The sequence below is a fragment of the Moesziomyces antarcticus genome, assembly GCF_000747765.1.
Source record: "Moesziomyces antarcticus DNA, scaffold: scaffold_v10017, strain JCM 10317, whole genome shotgun sequence".
Classification (NCBI taxonomy): Eukaryota; Fungi; Basidiomycota; class Ustilaginomycetes; order Ustilaginales; family Ustilaginaceae; genus Moesziomyces; species Moesziomyces antarcticus.
Genome location: NW_014638993.1, coordinates 470881 through 489098, shown reverse-complemented (window position 1 = coordinate 489098; position 18218 = coordinate 470881). Strand labels below are relative to the sequence as shown.

The 18218-nt window shown below is 57.0% G+C and overlaps 7 protein-coding genes across 7 annotated transcripts; 4 read left to right on the top strand and 3 right to left on the bottom strand.

Annotated features, from left to right (window-relative positions):
* Window positions 1-276: 276 nt before the first annotated feature.
* PAN0_017d5576 (uncharacterized protein) lies at window positions 277-780 on the top strand (the record flags this gene model as incomplete). The annotated part of the gene is made up of 2 exons (XM_014799150.1): window positions 277-315; window positions 508-780. 2 exons carry the CDS (start codon window positions 277-279, stop codon window positions 778-780), a joined length of 312 nt encoding a protein of 103 aa, XP_014654636.1.
* Window positions 781-2434: 1654 nt separating this feature from the next.
* Window positions 2435-4879, bottom strand: PAN0_017c5575 (uncharacterized protein; the record flags this gene model as incomplete). Its single annotated transcript, XM_014799149.1, has 1 exon — window positions 2435-4879. The coding sequence occupies one exon, from the start codon at window positions 4877-4879 to the stop codon at window positions 2435-2437; it is 2445 nt and encodes an 814-aa protein (XP_014654635.1).
* Window positions 4880-7249: 2370 nt separating this feature from the next.
* Window positions 7250-10581, top strand: PAN0_017d5574 (uncharacterized protein; the record flags this gene model as incomplete). Its single annotated transcript, XM_014799148.1, has 5 exons — window positions 7250-7540; window positions 7701-8597; window positions 8742-8837; window positions 8891-8987; window positions 10271-10581. 5 exons carry the CDS (start codon window positions 7250-7252, stop codon window positions 10579-10581), a joined length of 1692 nt encoding a protein of 563 aa, XP_014654634.1.
* A 436-nt stretch (window positions 10582-11017) lies between these two features.
* On the bottom strand, window positions 11018-11299 carry PAN0_017c5573 (uncharacterized protein; the record flags this gene model as incomplete). The annotated part of the gene is made up of 1 exon (XM_014799147.1): window positions 11018-11299. One exon carries the CDS (start codon window positions 11297-11299, stop codon window positions 11018-11020), a length of 282 nt encoding a protein of 93 aa, XP_014654633.1.
* An 895-nt stretch (window positions 11300-12194) lies between these two features.
* PAN0_017d5572 (NADsbinding dehydrogenase) lies at window positions 12195-13747 on the top strand (the record flags this gene model as incomplete). The annotated part of the gene is made up of 4 exons (XM_014799146.1): window positions 12195-12246; window positions 12351-13156; window positions 13287-13326; window positions 13437-13747. The coding sequence occupies 4 exons, from the start codon at window positions 12195-12197 to the stop codon at window positions 13745-13747; spliced, it is 1209 nt and encodes a 402-aa protein (XP_014654632.1).
* Window positions 13748-13981: 234 nt separating this feature from the next.
* Window positions 13982-14806, bottom strand: PAN0_017c5571 (L-xylulose reductase; the record flags this gene model as incomplete). The annotated part of the gene is made up of 1 exon (XM_014799145.1): window positions 13982-14806. The coding sequence occupies one exon, from the start codon at window positions 14804-14806 to the stop codon at window positions 13982-13984; it is 825 nt and encodes a 274-aa protein (XP_014654631.1).
* Window positions 14807-15360: 554 nt separating this feature from the next.
* Window positions 15361-18111, top strand: PAN0_017d5570 (uncharacterized protein; the record flags this gene model as incomplete). The annotated part of the gene is made up of 1 exon (XM_014799144.1): window positions 15361-18111. The coding sequence occupies one exon, from the start codon at window positions 15361-15363 to the stop codon at window positions 18109-18111; it is 2751 nt and encodes a 916-aa protein (XP_014654630.1).
* Window positions 18112-18218: the final 107 nt, after the last annotated feature.

Below are 18218 nucleotides of genomic sequence, written 5' to 3'. Positions count from 1 at the left end.
ACCTTGGTGAGGTTGGCCTTGAGATTGAGGTTCCTGAAGCCCATGAGGTTGAGATATGAGGTTGAGGTTGAGGTTGAGGTTGAGGTTCCCAATGTTTATGAGGTTGAGGTTGTTTCCAAACTTGAGGTTTCTATGTTTGAAATGAGGTTCATGAGGTTCAAGAGGTTGGCAACCTCAAATGCATCAAATGTCACCGTACAACCTCAACTGGCAAATAAAACCCCCAATCTTCCTTTGGACCCTGTTTATGCCATGCTTAGTGCTCCTAGTGGACACATGCAGCATCCTCTCCAACCTCATTTTGCGCTCACCAAGGTCAAACTTTGACGGCTTGGAAAGTTACAATAAGAGGTAGAATCTACCAATCTTTGTAACTAATATACATCTTTGGCTACTGCTTGAGGTTCCTAGCACAAGAAAAGGGGGTGTAATTTTTGAGGGGCCATAGGATAGTCATATAACCCTTTATTTGACCTACACGAGCATGCCCTGTTCAATTTGACACAGGCTTGGGTGCAACGGACAGGTGGAGGCGCGCTTGAGTCCGTTGCAGCCAAAAAGTCCATTTTGGAATTTTCGAATTTCCTCGCGCTCACCAAGGGTCCGTCGCGCACTGGGCCAGTCTCCATTTTGGTCCGTCGCTCCTTTTTCGAATTTCGCGTGGATTTTCCGTTGGCGGGCGCGGACGGTCCGTCGCAAACGGGCTACGGACACGGCGTAGCGCTAGGCATTGCTAGCCTCATTGCGCTGGGCACGGCAGCTAGGACGCTACTCTGGTAGGCCCAGCAGATTGTGTTGAATGGTGCAGGGCGGAAGAAATGATAGGCGTGCTGATTTTGGGCGAGCTGAATGTGATGCTTGCGCGTGCCAAGTATGGACGGTGTGAAAAATTTTGCCTTGCTCGGCAGATGTTTCCCAGCAGCGGTCAGCGGTCAGCCGTGCCAGCAGACTGCAGCCAGACCAATAGACAGTGGCCAGCGTGGCAACACACAGCGGGGCAACGGACAGCAGCAGGGCGGGCGACGGACAGTAGGGCAGGCGACGGACAGCAGGGCGGGCAACGGACAGCAGGGCAGGCGACGGACAGCGGGCAGGCGGTGGCAATGGGCCAACCCCCAGCTGGCCAGGCCCGGGCGCAAAAAGTTGGATCGGTCCGTTGGGCACTTCTCCAGTCCTCCACATCCTGTCCGCTGCCCAGCCAATTTCCTGCCAATTTTGACGCGTCCGTTGCCCCCTGTCCGTTGCCCCAGCCAAGGAAAATTTGGATCTGTCGCCGCACTGGACCAGTGTCTTTGGACCTGTCCGTTGGACCTGACGGACGCGGACCCTGGCTGCCTTTTGGCGGGACGGACGCATCCGCCGCCGCCCGCGCACGCACCGCCGCCTAGGGGCTAGGCAGATTCTTGGCCGTTTTCTGGATCAAAAAATAACCTATTGTAACCCTACCCTAACCCTAAGACAGATCCGTGATTGTCGAAGCCCTCCCCGGGCAGCGCCTTGTAAGTTCAAGGTACGTCAACCCAGCTTGGTCCAGGTTGATCCAGGTTCAACGTACATAGGCCCATGTTGCTCCAGGTTACGCACCCTCAACCTACGTTGGCCAGGTTCAACATACATGCAGCCTAGGTTGCACCAGGTTCAACCCGGGTTCAAACCTGGACTGAAAACTTTGCAGGCCTGTAGCTCCGCAACCGCGGTACGCGGTACCGCCAGAGTTTGCATACACATAGTCCTCCTGTATCTCTACAACTTCCATTCAGACAGATCCGTGATTGTCGAAGCCCTCCCGGGCAGGTAACCCTAAGTCTAAAGTTTCATCCTTCAAGATTCTAAATCCGGTCCAATTTTGTGATTGATTTTGAAGTCAAAATTTCGTTTGATTTTTCAGTATTGAAGCGCGTCAGACGTGCCTTTTCCGCTCGAAACACCACGCCTTGAGTCGGCTCCTTGCAACGTCGTATTCTACGGCTTGCATACTGCGCCTGCGCTACGAGCGTTGCTTGATGACGTTTGCGTATCCGTGACCGTTGACGGGCAGAGCCGCATTTTTGGAGTCCAATTCTGATCCAGACTAGTGCGAGCAATCAACGTGCTTCGGTTACGTGCTTGAACCCGGCACATGGGGCCGCCAACATGATGCCTTGGTCACATTCGCACGATGCTACCATCGAACAAACTCGTAAAGGCAAGTTGAGATTCTCCACACCAAAGACATGGGCTGAGCACGAGTCGGAAACATAAATTATCAGATCGGAGACAACAAAAGGAGCGAAAGGGAGCGAGAGGAAGGGTCAGACAGAGGCCAGAGATGGGGAATCCGAAGGTAAGGCGAGGAGAGAGAGAAAGAACAGAGGACGCAGAGCTGTGGAATCGAGCCCGCAAGGCAACACGACGGCTGTGCGATAGACTAGAATTCTTCGATGGTGGCGGCCAATCAGAAGTTGAGCAGTTGCGAGAGGCGGCCGCCCTGGGCCGAGCCGTTGGAGGTCTGAGGGCCTCCCTGGACGCTGTTGATCCCGTTGCCTTCGACTACCTTGCCGTTGTGCTGGAAGTCCAGGCTGTCGCCGCCCCGAGCGTCGGCATTCGCATTCTGGAGAGCGCCGAAGGAAGGGATGGACCTCTTGACGTGCTGCTCAGCCGTCTGGGTGTTGTTCTGCTGGGCGCCGACGATCTGCGAGATGTCGTCCGTCTTGGCACTGGCATCCGCTGCGTCGAACGAGGTAGGCTCATGGCTCCAAGCACCTGCATGTTTGAGTTCGGCGGCGTTGGAAGCCGTCAAGTGGGCGTTCGATTCCGCGTTGGTGTAAATGTTCTGCGCGTTGCCCTGCGAGAGGCTCACGTCCGTGTCGGTGCGCGGGTAGAAGGCTTTGTAGAAGATGCGCTCGTCGCTCTGACCTGCCTTCTGATCTGAAAGCTGGTTGCTCGTCGCGTTCTGGGCTACGGCGCCGCCATGGCTGCTCGTGTCGACGTCAGTGAAGCCCTTTGAGCCAGCGATTGCGGCAGGGCCACCGGCAGCATCGGCAGCACCCGCCTGCTGCGTCTTCTGGGCCGTCGACTGTCCAAGCGACTGAAGACCGCGGGCGGAAAAGTAGTCGTAAAAGCCATCAGCGGCACCTTGCGTTCCGCTCTGTTGACTCTGCTGGTCAGCCTGGGCGTTCTGCGTAACGACACCGCCCTGAGCGCCGGTGTTGACGTGCGTAGGTCCGCGGCTGCCAGCAATATAGGCAGAGCCTCCATGAGCGGCTGCGTTGCCATACTGCTCGAGACCCTGATCCACGTCCTGACCTGCGCTCTGCAGCTCTCGGCGGAAGTAGCCGGAGCCGAAATAGTCGATGTGGTCCTGCTGGTATCCCTGTGTGGCAGACTGAGCTCCCGACTGTTGGCCGCTGGCGTACTGGTTGACAGCGCCGCCAGTCGCCGAGGTGTTGACAGAAGTCGGTCCATCGGCACCCGAGATGTAAGCGTTGCCACCCTTGCCCTCGGCGGATCCGTACTGGTGGATGCTCTGGCCGACGCCCTGACCGAGGCCCTGGTATCCGCGAGCGAAGAGCTGCTTGAGGCCCTGGTCGATGGTACCACCTTGTCCGTTGTTGGTGGCGCCCTGAGGACCACCAGTGGTGACGGAGTTGCCGTAGCCGCTTACTACAGGACGGTTGCTTTGATACTGAACGCTCTGGCCTCCGTAGCCATCCGCGCGACCGTCCTGGAGGCCGAGCGCCTCAAGCTGACGTTGGCCCAAGCTTTCGGCGAGAGACTGCTTCACCGAGCCGCCGTTTCCGTTGTTTTGGCTATACTGAGGTCCTCCAGCGGTAACAGAGTTGCCGTAGCCGCTGATCACGGGTGCATTGTCCTGACCCTGGAGCGAGTGACCACCATAGCCGTTCGCCGAACCAAGTTGGTGACCCTCGGCGAACGCCTGTCGCCTGCCGAGGCCGCCCAGGCTCTGAACCTGATCCAGAGTCTGGGTGATGGAACCACCCTGACCATTGTTTTGAGCGTATTGCGGTCCTCCGGCAGTGAGCGAATTGCCGTGTCCAGACAGCACAGGCACGTTGCTCTGAAGCTGACCAGAATTTCCGCCGTAGCCATTGGCGCTAGCACCCTGTTTGCCACCCTGGGCGCCCAGGAGCTCTTTCCTGACCAGGCCTCCCAGGCTTTCGATCTGCTCGAGACTCTGCTGGATCTGGCCACCAGTACCATCGTTCTGCGAAGCCTGAGGGCCGCCTGCGGTGAGAGAGTTGCCAGCACCGGAAAGAACCGGCTTGTTGAGCTGGCCTTGAAGCGAGTTGCCTCCGTAGCCGTCGGCGCTGGCACCCTGCTTGCCGCCCTGTGCTCCGAGGAGGCGCTTGCTCAGAAGACCGCCGAGGTCCTGGACCTGCTTCAGCCCTTGCTCGATGCTACCGCCTTGTCCGTCATTTGTGGCCGACGTCGGGCCGCCGGCGGTGAGCGAGTTACCGGAGCCAGAGAGAACAGGCTTGTTGAGCTGTTCCTGGAGCGAATTTCCGCCACGGCCATCGGCCGAAGCTTGCTGTTTGGCACCCTGGTCTCCAAGAAGTCCCATCAGCTGACGAGAATAGAGGTTGCCGTGGCCGTCAGATCCCAGGATCTCGCTCGCCGGTGCAGCTGCGGCAGGAGGCGCTGCCTGAGAATGGGCATGCGAAGGAACGAAGAAGGAGTCGTCCTTGGTCACCTTGACGCCCTGAATGCTTTTCTGTTCCGACGAGTTCTTCTGAGACACAGGTCCGCCCGAGCCTTGCTGCGAGACGCCCTGGGAAGCGCCTTGGACGATGTCGCGCGTGCTGATCGGAGCCGCGCTGCTGAGGTGTGCGGTGGCCACCGAGGCCACGACGATTGCACTGAAGCTGGAAGAGAACTTCATCTTTTCCGGAGACGGCAAAGTGCCTTGCTGAAGCTTGAGATTTGAATGCGAGATGAGGAGAACAAGGAAGAGGAAGAGGAAGGGAAGAAGCGTGGGTAAGTTGTTGAGGCTTGACCGTCCGTGATGCTTTCGATGGGAAGAGGTTGATCAGATCAGCTTCTTTTATACCTTGTCGAAGCAAAGATCCGGCAGCGATGTAGGAGGCACGCTATGAGGCCTGAATGCTTGACAAGGACTGTCTTTCCATCAAGGTAAGCCTAGCAGCTGTCCGTGCTGGCAGGATGAGCGTGCAGGAAAAGTAGGCGCATTGCAGTGCTTCAAAACACGTGCAGAGCCTTCTCTAGACACAGCTTGAGGCGGCCGAAGTGGGGATGAAGAGCGTTCGGAAGCAAGGCGTGCTGGATCTAGGAGGAGGAGGAGGAGAACATGTTTCATTGAGCAGGCCATTGCAAACGAAGTGCGTCATGCATGTCACACTGCAATACCGGAAGTGTTGACTGCATCCGAGCTCTCCGTTCCCTCTTTACGAGACTGCCTTCGCAGGGCTCTTCTGTTCTGCATTAGGTTCCGAAACAGTGACGACTAGTGCATCATCTCAGATCAAACCGATCCGACGTTGGTCATTCCGCATCCTGTCAAGCTGCTGCGAAGGAATCTTTCATTGCAAGCTTTGCCATCATCTCGACGATGGCACGGAATTGCGGAACACTAGCCTACAAGCCAGCGGTCGAGCTCGTAAACAGACAGATGCGGACGGCTTGTTCTGCAGACAATGCGAGGAGGACAATGAGCGAGCTATTGTGCAGCACATCGGGAAGACAATGAGAGGATTGCTGAGTGGCCTCAACAGAGGTATATGCGAGGCTTCAACGAAATTAGTCTATTGTTCAGACTGGCGATCGGGCCTAGCCAAAAACAAGGGAATGTGTTCGACCTTGCATAGTCCGAACATAGGGCAAGGTAGCCTCGCTGGCTGAAGCCACGAATTCGTTATGAGAAAGCGCTCCAGTGTCAATGCGGCCGTCTCACCGCATTAGGATCACGTTGTCAATGAAGCACGACATTGGTTAGGGTGAATCGGGGCTAATATTAGGAATGTAGCGAGACAATGAGATGGAGAAGAAGTGAGAAGTTCGTTGCTCATGGGTACTGTAGCTCGCTCGACGACATCTTTGTGCTCTTTTGAGCCCGGGCCGGGCTAGACGGACCGTACTGGTCAGCTGCAGAATGCAAAGCGGAAACCCCGCAAACATATGCCAAGCCAAGCATTTGCAGTACGCCAGGCATCTGTGGATCTGGAATTTCTTTCAGGTGCACACCGCAGATCGCTGAGGGTCAGAGGACAGAGGCGCGGAACACTGCGGCATGGAGACGGGGGAAAGGGAATGCTACAGGAAATGATGAGGGAGGGCCCCTTAAAGCGCACAGGACCCCGGATTCTGGCTGTCCATTTCCGTGGTGCTGTCAAGATGCCCAGCCGATTCGCGTGCTTTGGATAGTCTGACATAGTCTGACCAGGCGAGGGGTACGTTGTACCGGATCCCCGGTACGCTTCGATGGGACTCGGGCAGCGGCCGTCCGTTTCGATGGACTGGCGGGATTCGAACGATTCAGACACCTGGCATCGACCAAGGCACGGCGCGTTGACTCCCCCAACCTTGTGCGCATCGAAATTTTGCGTGACAGGGAGCGGTGGTGCACTCCACGCTTCTCTGCGCATGAATGAAGGTGAAATAGCCGAGGCATGTCGACAGCGCCTTCGGCTAAAGTGCTCGAGTGTATCTGACACGCCGCACCCTCCGATTCGCCGTTGCCGACACCGCCCACTTGGACACACCAAACACCCAGTTCTCGTGCGAGGCGACACTCCCCGAATCCGCCTTGTAGCATCAGGAAATCTGGCATAGCGGGTCTTTACATGCGCGGAATAAAGAATCTCAGCAGATCTGCCTGAAAGTTGATGACGCCAGTCTTCCGAAAGACGTCGTGGCGCCGCATCACCCCATCTGCCTCGGCTCGACTTGAAGCAGCCGCGTCCGCAAAGGCTCTGTTGTGCACTCGTGGCATCCAGGCGATAAGTTCGCAGCACCTGCTTGTGGAGACAGACCCCGTGCATTCATCTACAGGCAATCAGAGTTTCAGCGCCACATAGCTCGGAGCACTCTTTTGTGCTGTGCTGAATCGAACGTTTCGAGCACAACAGAATACCGGACCTGAAAGGCAGCGAGATCCTTAACCGGGCTTTCTTTTTCTCCACCCGACCGACCTTCGCTAGGGGGCTAAACTTCTACACCAGGCGGGGTTGTACCGCAGGATCGGAAAGCATGAAGGCAGGAAGCGTAGGCAGAAGCTTCCTTTCAAGCTTGCAGAATGCACGACGTTGTCCAGCTCGGAACGCGGACATTGCGTCAAAGGGTCTATCGCAATCTATGGACCTTCATGCCCTTAGTAGCAGTGAAAACAGGCTCCCCATTCAGTACAGCACAATCGGCTGACATAGACCTGCTTTCTACTTCCAATGACTACGTCGTTGACTATTGGTACCGAGCAGCCATGCCTCCTGTTGGTCACTTTTGCGGACGGCTCCGCAAGACAGCCGACAATTCAAGTAGGATGGACCCGGGGTACCTTGTGCTTGGTGTAGAGGTGCACGTCCTTCGAGTACGTTTGGACCCCACAAGCTAAGTGTTCGCGCCGGTATACTGCTCACTGGTCCACCATCATCTCCTCACGAAAGTATCATCCAGACAATTTGTCCGACCACCTCTGCTTCACACCATACCTCAGTCTGCTAGTTTGCTTGACTTCGGCCATCATCAAGAGCGACATGAAAGGCGGTAGACTTACACTCGTCATATGGCTCTGTCAGCTCGGGGTGATGGTCCCAACAGCCCTTGCGGTGCAGTCTGCCAATTCAGTCGCCACAGTCGGCACAGCAAACGCATGGCCTTTGACACCGCCGACTTTTGACACATCGTTGCCGCGACGTGCGCTGATCAACGGCCCACTAGTTGTGTTGGGCAACTACCAGAACGGCAACGATAATCAGAACGGCGATTCCAATCAGCAAACGAGTAACTCAAACACCAACCTGACGGGGAACGGCAGCTCGGTCATCTCGAATGCCAACGGTGCTACGACGGACATGAGCCACTCGAATAATCAACAGCTCAATCAGGGGCAGCAGGATCAGCGCAGCTCGCATCGGGAAACACAGGCCCCGCTCCGTAACCTCACAGGGGAACAAGACTCGCAGCCTCAGGCAGTGGAAGAGACGCCTGCTGTGCCTGCAGCGAGGCCGTTGCCACCTCCATCGCCTCAACAACAGCAGCCTGCAACCCCTTTTGGCCCGGAGCCAGTCCGAGCTGGAACACAGCCTCAGCTTGATGTTTCACAATCGCAGGCCAGCAACCAGCAAAACACCCAAAATGCAGAGCAGGTCTCGGAAGCAGGCGCGCCTCAGCAACAAAGTATGCAGCAGACGAACACTCGGGAGAGTACACAAAACACCATGGCTCGCCCCGCTCCTGCCAATGGAATTGCGCCTACAGCGAAGCAGCACAGCAGCGTGCCAAGCAACGAGCAACAAGTCGATCAGAAGGAGCAGCAACGACGACCGCGACCGGGCTCGCTGCCATTGGCCCCAGCAATCTCGACGGCCCCTCAAGTCATTCAGGGTGTGCTGCCGAACGGCCTCGCCGAGGCTGGCCCTTTGCCGGTGAATGTGCGCAAGCCACTTCGTTTGGTGAAAACACGCCGTTCTCAGAAGGCTTGATTTTACAAAGCCAATTTTTTTCCTTTTTTTTTGCGTACATTTTCGAGAAAGTTTCGTTTTTGAATGCTCCTGATTATTCGCTCCTAGGAAACGGAAGCGTTGAGCGGTTTGTACCATCTTCGTGGTCGCAGCGCCACGTGCAAGCTACACCAGATCGATCTGATGAGCGAGCTGCCTACCCCTGTACGTGAAGAGCGCAGCACGGTCGGACTGCTACTTCCGAGCACAGACTAAAGAAGCGAGTCGAGGAGGCTCAGTCCCCGTCTCCCACGTCCATCTGCATCGACGAGACACCTGAACGCATGTACTGCGGCTCTTTAGATGTCATCCAATGTCATCGGTCAAGAGTTCCGCACGCTTCTTTTGGCAACGTACTCGTCATCCATCAGGCCTGCCTGCTGTTCGATCAATCAATCGGAACGCTTGTGCAACGTCCACGCAGCGTGCAAGTCAGTCCGGGAAAATGTAGCGATGAAAGCTTCAACATAGCCCATCATGTTGCCGTGGACGTTGTCTGACGATGTATCGCACGAGCTATACGATGCTTGACGGGTATCACCTGGTCTCCGGTTCGGCCAGCACCGTGCGGTCCTGGATTTTACGGTGCAGATACTGTTCCGGGCTCACCGGGCCGGGCCGCCTGTCATTTTCGATGTGCCGGTGATTTTGGGTGCTACCTGCAGCCGGAAATCTGGGTTTCCGGGAACAAACAATAGGGCACCCGTACCGTTGGAATGTGTGCTACACAGGAGCTGGAAAGGAATCACTGTCATCACTTGGCCTTCTCCTCTACAGATTCAGTCAGGCCCACCACCTGACACCCTTTCAGGCGCGAAGAGTAGCTTCTAGCTCGCATTCCTCCGTCCTTCGCTTTCCTCGCAGTTCCATTGTTCCATTTCTCATTGTTATCTCGCCCCATCCTTTCGATGGTGCCACTCACTCATTCCTGTAGCAATGTCCGCGTCTGATCGGCATCGAGGACAATGGAAAACCTTCGGACTAGGTGATGGAGCTCAGACGCGCCAAGAAGGCTGTCTGGAACGGAAGCCATCATCAGACCATGTATCGTCTTTCGTTTCTTGACGTTGAACTGTCGCCTGCAATTTGATGCATGCGTGAAGGCCTCTCTACGAGTCTGTCTTCTCTCTGCCATCTCTGGCTGAAGCCACGAAACACAGTGTTTAAAGAGACATATCAGGACTCCCTGGGTATCCTTTGCCGTGTGGAACACACTAGTGTGTCTAGAATCGCCGGAGACATGAATGGAGCTTCTGAATCTTCTTTGGTAGTTCAAAGTGACGTGATCCATGCGTCCGTTGAGCTCCACACAGTACCAGCGCGGTTACAGAGTCTTCGAAGACCTTTCGATGATCACCCGAAGTCAACAAGCCGGGGCAGGACTATGAGCTTCGGCGGAGCCTTTCCTTGCCCAATGCATCATGCCCGTTGGCGAACTTCAAACGCGATGATGTACAAATCTCGAAGAGACTGCCCGCCGGGAATCAGAGCTGCGATTGGATCGATCCTGAGAGACCATATCAACACCTTCCTCCCCTTCCATTCCTAGTCCACTTTGTCTCCGAGATTCTTCACCTTGCGATTTCTCCATTTCCCAGCCATCACCATCTCAGCCAAGCTTGAACACGACGACCAAAACGAGAGGATGAAGTCCACCACTTTCAGCAGCCTGGCGGTGCTCTTCGTTGCAGCTCTGTTTACAAGGTCTGTTGCTTTGCCGCTCATCGGCGGCTCCCAGCTCGGATCGGCAACTGGATCCGCTGGCACGGCTCAGTCGGTGCAGAACAACGACTACTCGCATGTCTCGCCAGGCAACCAGGTTCAAAACGGCGGCTCACAAACAGCTGACCTGCAGGGAGTGGCGGGTAATATCTTCCAGAGCTCCGGCCCGCTCGGTCTCCTTCACTAGATTCTGCCTTCTCTGCGATCTATTCGCCACGAGAGAAGGCAGTGTATCTCTCTCCGGGTCTGGACAGCTAGAGAAACAGTTACGTCAAGCGTTTCACCGACGGTCCACGAAGCTTCGCCCCTCCAAGACAGACCGTTTTGCGTGACGTCTGAATCTACCGCGCTCAGAGGATTGCTTGTCATGGGTTCGGCATTGATATTCGACTTCAGCCGGTCAAAGCTACATGATCACGGTGCACGCCGCTCCCACGAGGCGGAGGATCGGCCAAGAGCTTGCAAGGTCTGCTGCGAGGGCCGCAATCTCATTTGGTTTTTCGTCTTGCTCCTTGCACGTCGCGTTTGCCGCAGATGTTTGGTTCGAGACGGCTCTAGATGCTTGGCTCGAAATCAGCGGTGCGCGCTATCCTGAGCGGATGGTTCGTGCGCCTCGAAAGCCGCTATCGCGTTCGCGACACGCTGTCTGGGTCATCGTAGTTTGCGCGTTTGACGAGCGGCGTACCTGATGCATAAATGCCTGTCCAGCTGCCTAGGCAGAAGGCGATGGCGCCGACGCGCCACGCTCCCGCATAGCCCCTGACACCAAGCCGACTAATGGCACTGCTCGCGTACGAAGCGACGATGATGGATGTGACGACGTACACGCCAGTTGCGGTGACCTCTAGTGTGCGCGGAGCTGACGACATGGCGCCCAGAAATTTGGGCGGTGGAAGCACGACCATCTCGCCGCGTTGCAGCGCAAGTCCTCCAAGGTCAGTCTAGAGTGTGTTTACGACTGGCCAGAGGGCCAATGAGGGGCGGCTTGAGACGTCGAGATCAGCTGTGCTTAGGTAGAGATCAGCTACAAGCAGGTGACGGCACCGCAATGGGGGTTCAGCGAGCAACCACACGTCCAAGCAGGCGTGGTGATGGTCAACTTGCTAAGCCAGCACTCGACGCCCAATGAGGCATCTGGAATCGGTCGAACATGCAAGGCGTGTCGGCCGAAAGTAGGGTAATGTAAGAGGCCCACTGACAACTTGCGGCTGTGACAATGATACAGTGCATGTGCCACAAAACGAAATGAAGCCCGCCACCTTGCATTGCACGGTGTTACGATGTAGGTGGCGGATGTCGCCAAGTCCGAATCAGCCCACCGATCGGCACAGGCCCGGGTAGGTGCGTGCTTGGCTCCTCTCGGCATGGGTCTGTCGCAAGCGATGGACGAGCTTTTTGCTTTGCTTGTACAGCATCCCATCGTCACGCATGCATCGGTCCGGGCCGATCCTCATCGCGCATCTGCAGGTCGTCTCCCTTTGCAAATTCCATTGGACCTCCAACGAGGCTCGCGAATGCAGTCGCAGTCAAAATCCAATCGGGAAGAAAAAAGACGCGGGCCCCCAGGCTCGGGGTCCAAAGACGCCGTGGTCGAAATTCCCTTTTTTGGTAATCTTGTCAATCGCCTCCTCTCGGACCTCTTTGAGATGGCGGGCAGCTCACGGCGTTGATGTCAGCCCGTAAGAGAGGTGGCCAGAGGCGCAAAGATCCAGAGTCGACTGCGACGCAGACCATCACCATCTGAAGACCACCTTCAAGATCTCTTTGCTTTACCACTGATCTTGTGAAGGACTCACGGCCATGTCAGACCGATACAACGTCGTGATCATTGGGGCCGGCGAGATCAACTTTGGTGAGTGTCTGGCTTCGTGATGTCGAGCGTCACCTTCTGACAAGCGGTGAGGTCAAGATGGCTGAACCGCGTCACTCCAATGCCTTTCCAATGATGCGCGTCAGGATCGCCGGAGGGACCGTGGAATCATACGGCTAGACTGGAGCAGATCTTCAAGAGTACTCCTGTCAAGCTCCACGTCCTAGGCCTCGTCGATCCCAACCTGGCCCGGGCTGCCGAACGGATTCGGGGGAAAGCTGACTCGTCAGATGATCAAGTACGGTCTTCGTGGAGCAAGGCAGAAGCGTGGAGTACGATCTCTGAAGCCGCTTCTAGCCTTGCCGCCAACCAAGAACAAAGGGTGGACCTCGTCATTCTTGGCTGCCCGCCTCACTTTCGGGGTACCTTGCAGGCCGGTAAGAGGGCCGACCTGGAGATGCTTGATCACTTCCCACAAGCAAGAGCATACTTGGTGGAAAAGCCGGTTGCTGCGGTAAATCCATTCTCTACCGCCGACTGCGACGAGGTTGCATCTCGTTTCGCCGCCTCTTCAGGTGCAACAAGTGTCGGGTACATGTTGAGGTACAACAAGGCCATTCTACGCATTCGCGAGATGCTGGGTGCCAACGGCTTGACGCCTACGTGCATCAATGCCAGGTACTTTATGGCCTACGAGTACGCCCGAAAACTGGACTGGTGGAACAAGTCACGATCATGTGGCCCGGTGGTAGAACAAGCCACGCATTTCATCGACCTGATCCGCTTCTTGGCGGGCGATGCTAATGAAGCTTTACTCGAGACTGTCAGAGCCACAACTGTTCAGCATTTCGAACCGGTCGGCGCTCTCTCTAAGCTGGGCTTTGACGAGTCGGGGATTCCTCCAGCCGAAAGAGTGCCGCGAGTCACAAGCGCATTCTGGAAACATCAAAAGGTTAGTAGAGAACCCTGTAGATGGCGAAGACTATTAGAATCTCGTTGAACGCCGGACAGCGGACCCGAATGACTCCCCGAGTAGAGAAGAAGATGTTGACCCACCCGGCGTATCCTTTCCGTACCGACAGGGCACGATCGGGTCTTTGACGCACGGCATCACCTTGCATGGTAAGTTCTTGTCCTTCCTCGTCCGAGGCCGGCAAACCTTCGCTGCCTGTCGTAGACCGGACGTCAGTACTGACGACGACGTACTTTCATGTGCATTGTCGAGCGAGCAGGAGGAACATACGATACAGAGATCGAGGTGCTTGCTGATGGCTGGATCTTTCGCGTACGGAACGCTTACGACGCCACGACCACGCTGGCGATCCGAAGTCCCGGGAAAACAGAAGAGGAGATCATCAAGATTGAAGATGATCCTTTCCTCACCGAGTTCGAATGTCTCGTAGGATGCAGTCTCGAAGGGGCCGAGTCTCTTATGTCGTCGGAAGGTGTTCCGTCGAGCCCGCTCAGTACCTTTGCTGATGCGCTCGAGACATACAAGCTCTCATGGAAGATCCGACTGGCGGCCGAGGCAGCTTCTACGTGATGTACTGGAGCGGATTCCCTCCTCCTGGCGCTTCAGCCATCCTCAGTAACGCATCGATCTTTCTGACTATGTCCGGATGAACATTTGGGCTTCGCTCCTCTCGTAGTCGGAAGAGCGATCTGCGCAAGCTAATCGGATCAGCAGAAGCTTGGATTGGATTCTCGTTCGTTGCACTCGCTTGCATGTACAAGGCTGGCCTTTCTTTTGTGATCGCGCAATCAAAGGATGACACAATCAAGGAAGCGTGTAGCCTCCGTCGATCAGGGTATCGCTACCCGTCTGATAAGAAGAGGCGTCGCTGGCAAGATAGAGGAATAGGCCCTTGATCTCCTTGACATGGCCTTGCCTTCCGAGCGCTGACATGCGATAGGCCTCGTTGATGCAGCGGGGGCTTGCTCCGAGCTTTGTGTCAAAAAAGCCGGGGCTGACAATGTTCACTCGGGCAAACTCCCTCCACTCCCTGGCAAGCGACTTGCCCATATGGGTGACTGCAGCCTTGGTGGAGTTGTAGACGGGCTGGTCCACTGGGACGTTGACGATATGAGCCGACATGCTCGAGGTGATGATGAGGTTGCCCTTGCCCTGACGCTTGAAGACCTCGCCGACGTACTTGGCGCAGTAGAAGACGCCATCGACGTTGACCTCCATCTGTCGCTTGTATTCCTCGACGGTCTGCTCAAGGATCGGCTTGGAGATGGCCATTCCGGCGTTTGCGACAAAGACATCGATGCGGCCAAAGTCAGCAACGACCTTGTCGATGCAAGCACGGACGTGGTCGACTTGGGAGACCTCGCATTGGTAGGCCTTGGCTTGGATCGAGTGGGTCTTGGCGAGTTGCTCGGCCTTCTGGATGGCAACGTCGTTCGAATTGTACCAGAGGGCGACGTCTGCACCTGCCTCGGCAACGGCTTCGACTGCAGCGTACCCAAGACCATCGCTGGCGCCGGTGACGACGACGACTTTGCCCTTCATGCTCAACTGTTCGAGCACGTTGGTCGGCGTGTCAGGCACGGGCCTCGGCTGGCGCACAGCAGCGCAGTCTTCGATGGTCATCGACATCTTGGCAGAAGCAGAAAATGGGCTGGCAGAGAGGAGACAGTGTTCACACGTCAGGCAGGGTGTATGGTGGTCGGGAGCTCAGAACGGTCTCCCGACCGGGCGAGGATGACTTGCGCTTGTCAGCACGCACGCCCTTGCCAGGAAGACCAGTCAGGCATCGATGCTAGATTGCCGACGCTCCGCCAAATGAGGCCGTGCGGGGGAGGACAATATTTCCTTTTTGGGCAAGTTGCATCGCAGCTGCGGGCGTCGGTGATTTCGAGGTGCATTTCGCCGAGATGAGCAACGGCAGTGATTTCAACGGCTGTCCCCGATGCCCTGGAATGGCCGATATTATGGTCCCCGATCCTGTTGGACGTCTTGTGCGGGAGCCGTGATTCGCGCAGCAGCGTGTCGGACTCCCGAGCGCAAACCCGACGATGCATCATCGACCACTACCATTGCTTCCGCAGCCAACTCGGTCGAACGGAGACGATGTCCCGCCCGGGAGCGCAGCAAGAAGGCGTGCGGCTTATTCGTGCAGAGGGTTAGGTTGGGATTGTCTCACTTTCGACATGCCCAGCAGCAATTCAACCAATTCCACCTCGTCCAAGAAGCGGAGGACGACTCGGAAGACGTGCGCGCCATGCAAGGCCAAAACCCGCACATGCTCAGCATCGCTGCCTTGCCAAGAATGCGTGGCAGCCGGTGAGGCAACTAGCTGTCACTATCGAGGTGGACTGCAACTGAACGCCTTGAAGCGTCCCAATGATGCACGTGAACCCGGCTCGAGTAGAGGTTTGAAGGCGACTCGCCTCATCGCTCCTTCTCCATCGCCGACGCAATATCCGACGACTCCTGCGAGCGTTCAAGCCTCTTCGCGGCTACTGCGAGTGCAAGATCGTTCCGACGATCCATGGCCACAAAACGGCGTGACCGGCTTGTCTAGCTCGGAGCCGACACCAGGTGGCTGGGAGGCTCTTCAACAGACCGCCGAACCTGGCCACCTGTCCAGGCCCAGTCCCCTCGACACCCTCGCTCGAATCGCACAGGAAGCTGCATCCCAGAAGTTGCGGAGCACCGAAAGCCTGGCACCACAGTCGAGCGATACGAGCCCTTCCGAAAGAGGCTACGGATCAACAAACACTTCTCCTGCTTGCCTGCGCACATCAGACCTAGTCGAGAAAACGGCGAGCGACGATCCCGGTGCTCGAGAGCAGTCAACTCCTGTCGTTCTTCCCTTCTTTCGATACTTTGGCAACACGGCAATAGCTCCGGGGCCGCGGTGCGTCGAGGTAGAGGTGAGAGACGAGCAGACGACTCTGATGAATCATCATCACGTCTCGATTTCAGACACGAGCCGGAGCGGACCTCTAGAACCGCTGAGGGAGCACATGGCTCCAGTGTCGAGAGAAACAGCGACGCAAAAAGCCAGCTCGGAGCCTTGCACGGGTCTCTTCGACGATACGAATCCATCGCTGCCGTCCAGAACCATCTTGGCACGCCTGATTCGCGTCTTCTTCCTCACCATGTCCTGTCATCTCCCCTTCCTGTCGGAGGAGAGAATTATGACCGAGCTAGAGCAAGGCCAGCTCGAACCGCTAGAGGCGAACTGCATCGCGGCTCTCGCCTGCCGCTTCGGCAGTGGCCTGGGATCGAACTCGCAGCCGCTGGGAGCTGGGCTAGAGACGGCTGAAGCTAATTGGCACGCTGCGTCAAATCGCGAGGCCACTCCGAATGTGGCTAGGTATATATGGGCAGAGCCCTTCGCGGAAAAGGCCAAGGAGCTGATCTATCCGATGTTTGCACTGCCATCGCTCAAGGTGTGCCAAGCGTTGGTGATGATCACGTGGATCGAGTGGGGCAGCGACCGCGATTCGAGCGCGTGGCTTTGGAGTGGTTTGGCCATCCGGATGAGCCAAGACATGGGGCTTTCGTACTGGGACTCGCTCGAATCGATCTCGGACGGCGAGACGCGACGAGTGCACCGGCTGACCTTCTGGGCCGTCTACTTTTTGGATCGCGTCATCTCGTACGGAGCCGGACGGAGGGTGACGATCGCGCGAGCCGATATCGAGATTGATCCCCCCACGAGCGCAGAGTGCCATGGCTGCCGTCGTGATCCTGCGAGGAGGGATGTGAGCCACCCTTGGCCGCATCTCATTCGGCTGCTTGGCCATCGAGGTGACATTAGCGACCAGCTCAACAGCCGGTCGGCTTCGAAGCCGGCTGATCGGGTGGGAGGCGGGAAGGAAGCGCTGTACGACTTTTTCCGCTCGCTGCCGATGGACGTGCGATTCAACGTGTCGAATCTGCGCAGCCATTCGCTCAACGACGCGGCACCGGTGCTGGTGATGATGCACTGTCTCTTCCACTCGCTCGTGTGCGTCTTGCATCGACCAAGCCTGGTGCAGACGAAAGGCGACTGGGCCAAAGGCAGGGAGTTTGCCGAGGCATTTCGGTCAGACGCATCGCGCTTTCCGGCGGAGTGTGCGTCGTCGGCGCGCTCGATCAGCGACATGCTTTCGTTTTCAGGCCTGGTGGATGAGCGGACGATCGTGTGTAACCCATACATGGATCACGCCATGTTTATCGGGGCTATCGCGTTGGTCGACGAGCTGCAGCAAGTGATGCAGGTGAACGGGCGGCAAAGTCAAGCAGAGGCGGATGCAAGCGCCACTGGATGCGTTGCTAGCGACGAACTTAAGGCTCGTTTTGCCGAGGAGACGCTGAGGGAGAAGATTGTGGTGATGCGGGATGCATTGGAGACGCTATCGCGGTTCTGGGGGGGGATCCGATGGGTGTGCGGATGGCTGGAGGAACGAAGCCAAGCCGTGCAGCCGCGTGGCGAGGCGGAGGCGAGCGACAGCAAAGCGACGTATCAAGCGGCTCCGACCAAGGTCAAGGCGGATATGATGCGCTTCCTAGCGCGGCTGCGTGCAGCCCAACGAAAGGCGCCACTGGAGGATCCTGCCTCGGATTCGGCGGGTGCTGCCGAGCGCGCATGTGTTCCGACTGCGATCGGCTCGCCGCGGAGCAGGCTCGACAGGGTGATGTTGACGGATGCAGCTAAGTCGGCCCAAATCGGCGAGGCAGGCGATGCAGACGAGGCCGGAGAAGCATGCGACGCTGGCGATGCGTTGCGCGCAGCGACGGCACCAGTTGGCGTGGCGCAGTTGGGCGCGAGACAACAGGCTAGTGGCGACGCGTGGGACTCGCTTGAAGCAATACTGGGCGAGCAGGGGCTGGTGCTTGACGGGATCTTTGATTTCGAGACGCCTTGGGACGAGCTGGGCGACATGAGCGGGATGCTTCATTGCGGCTAAACCAACGAGCTTGCTGCGCTTGAAACGGGCGGGTATGCACCTGGCTATAGCACGTGAGCCCTGGCGAAAACGAAAACCTCCCCGCTGCGCGCCACGGAGATTCGGAC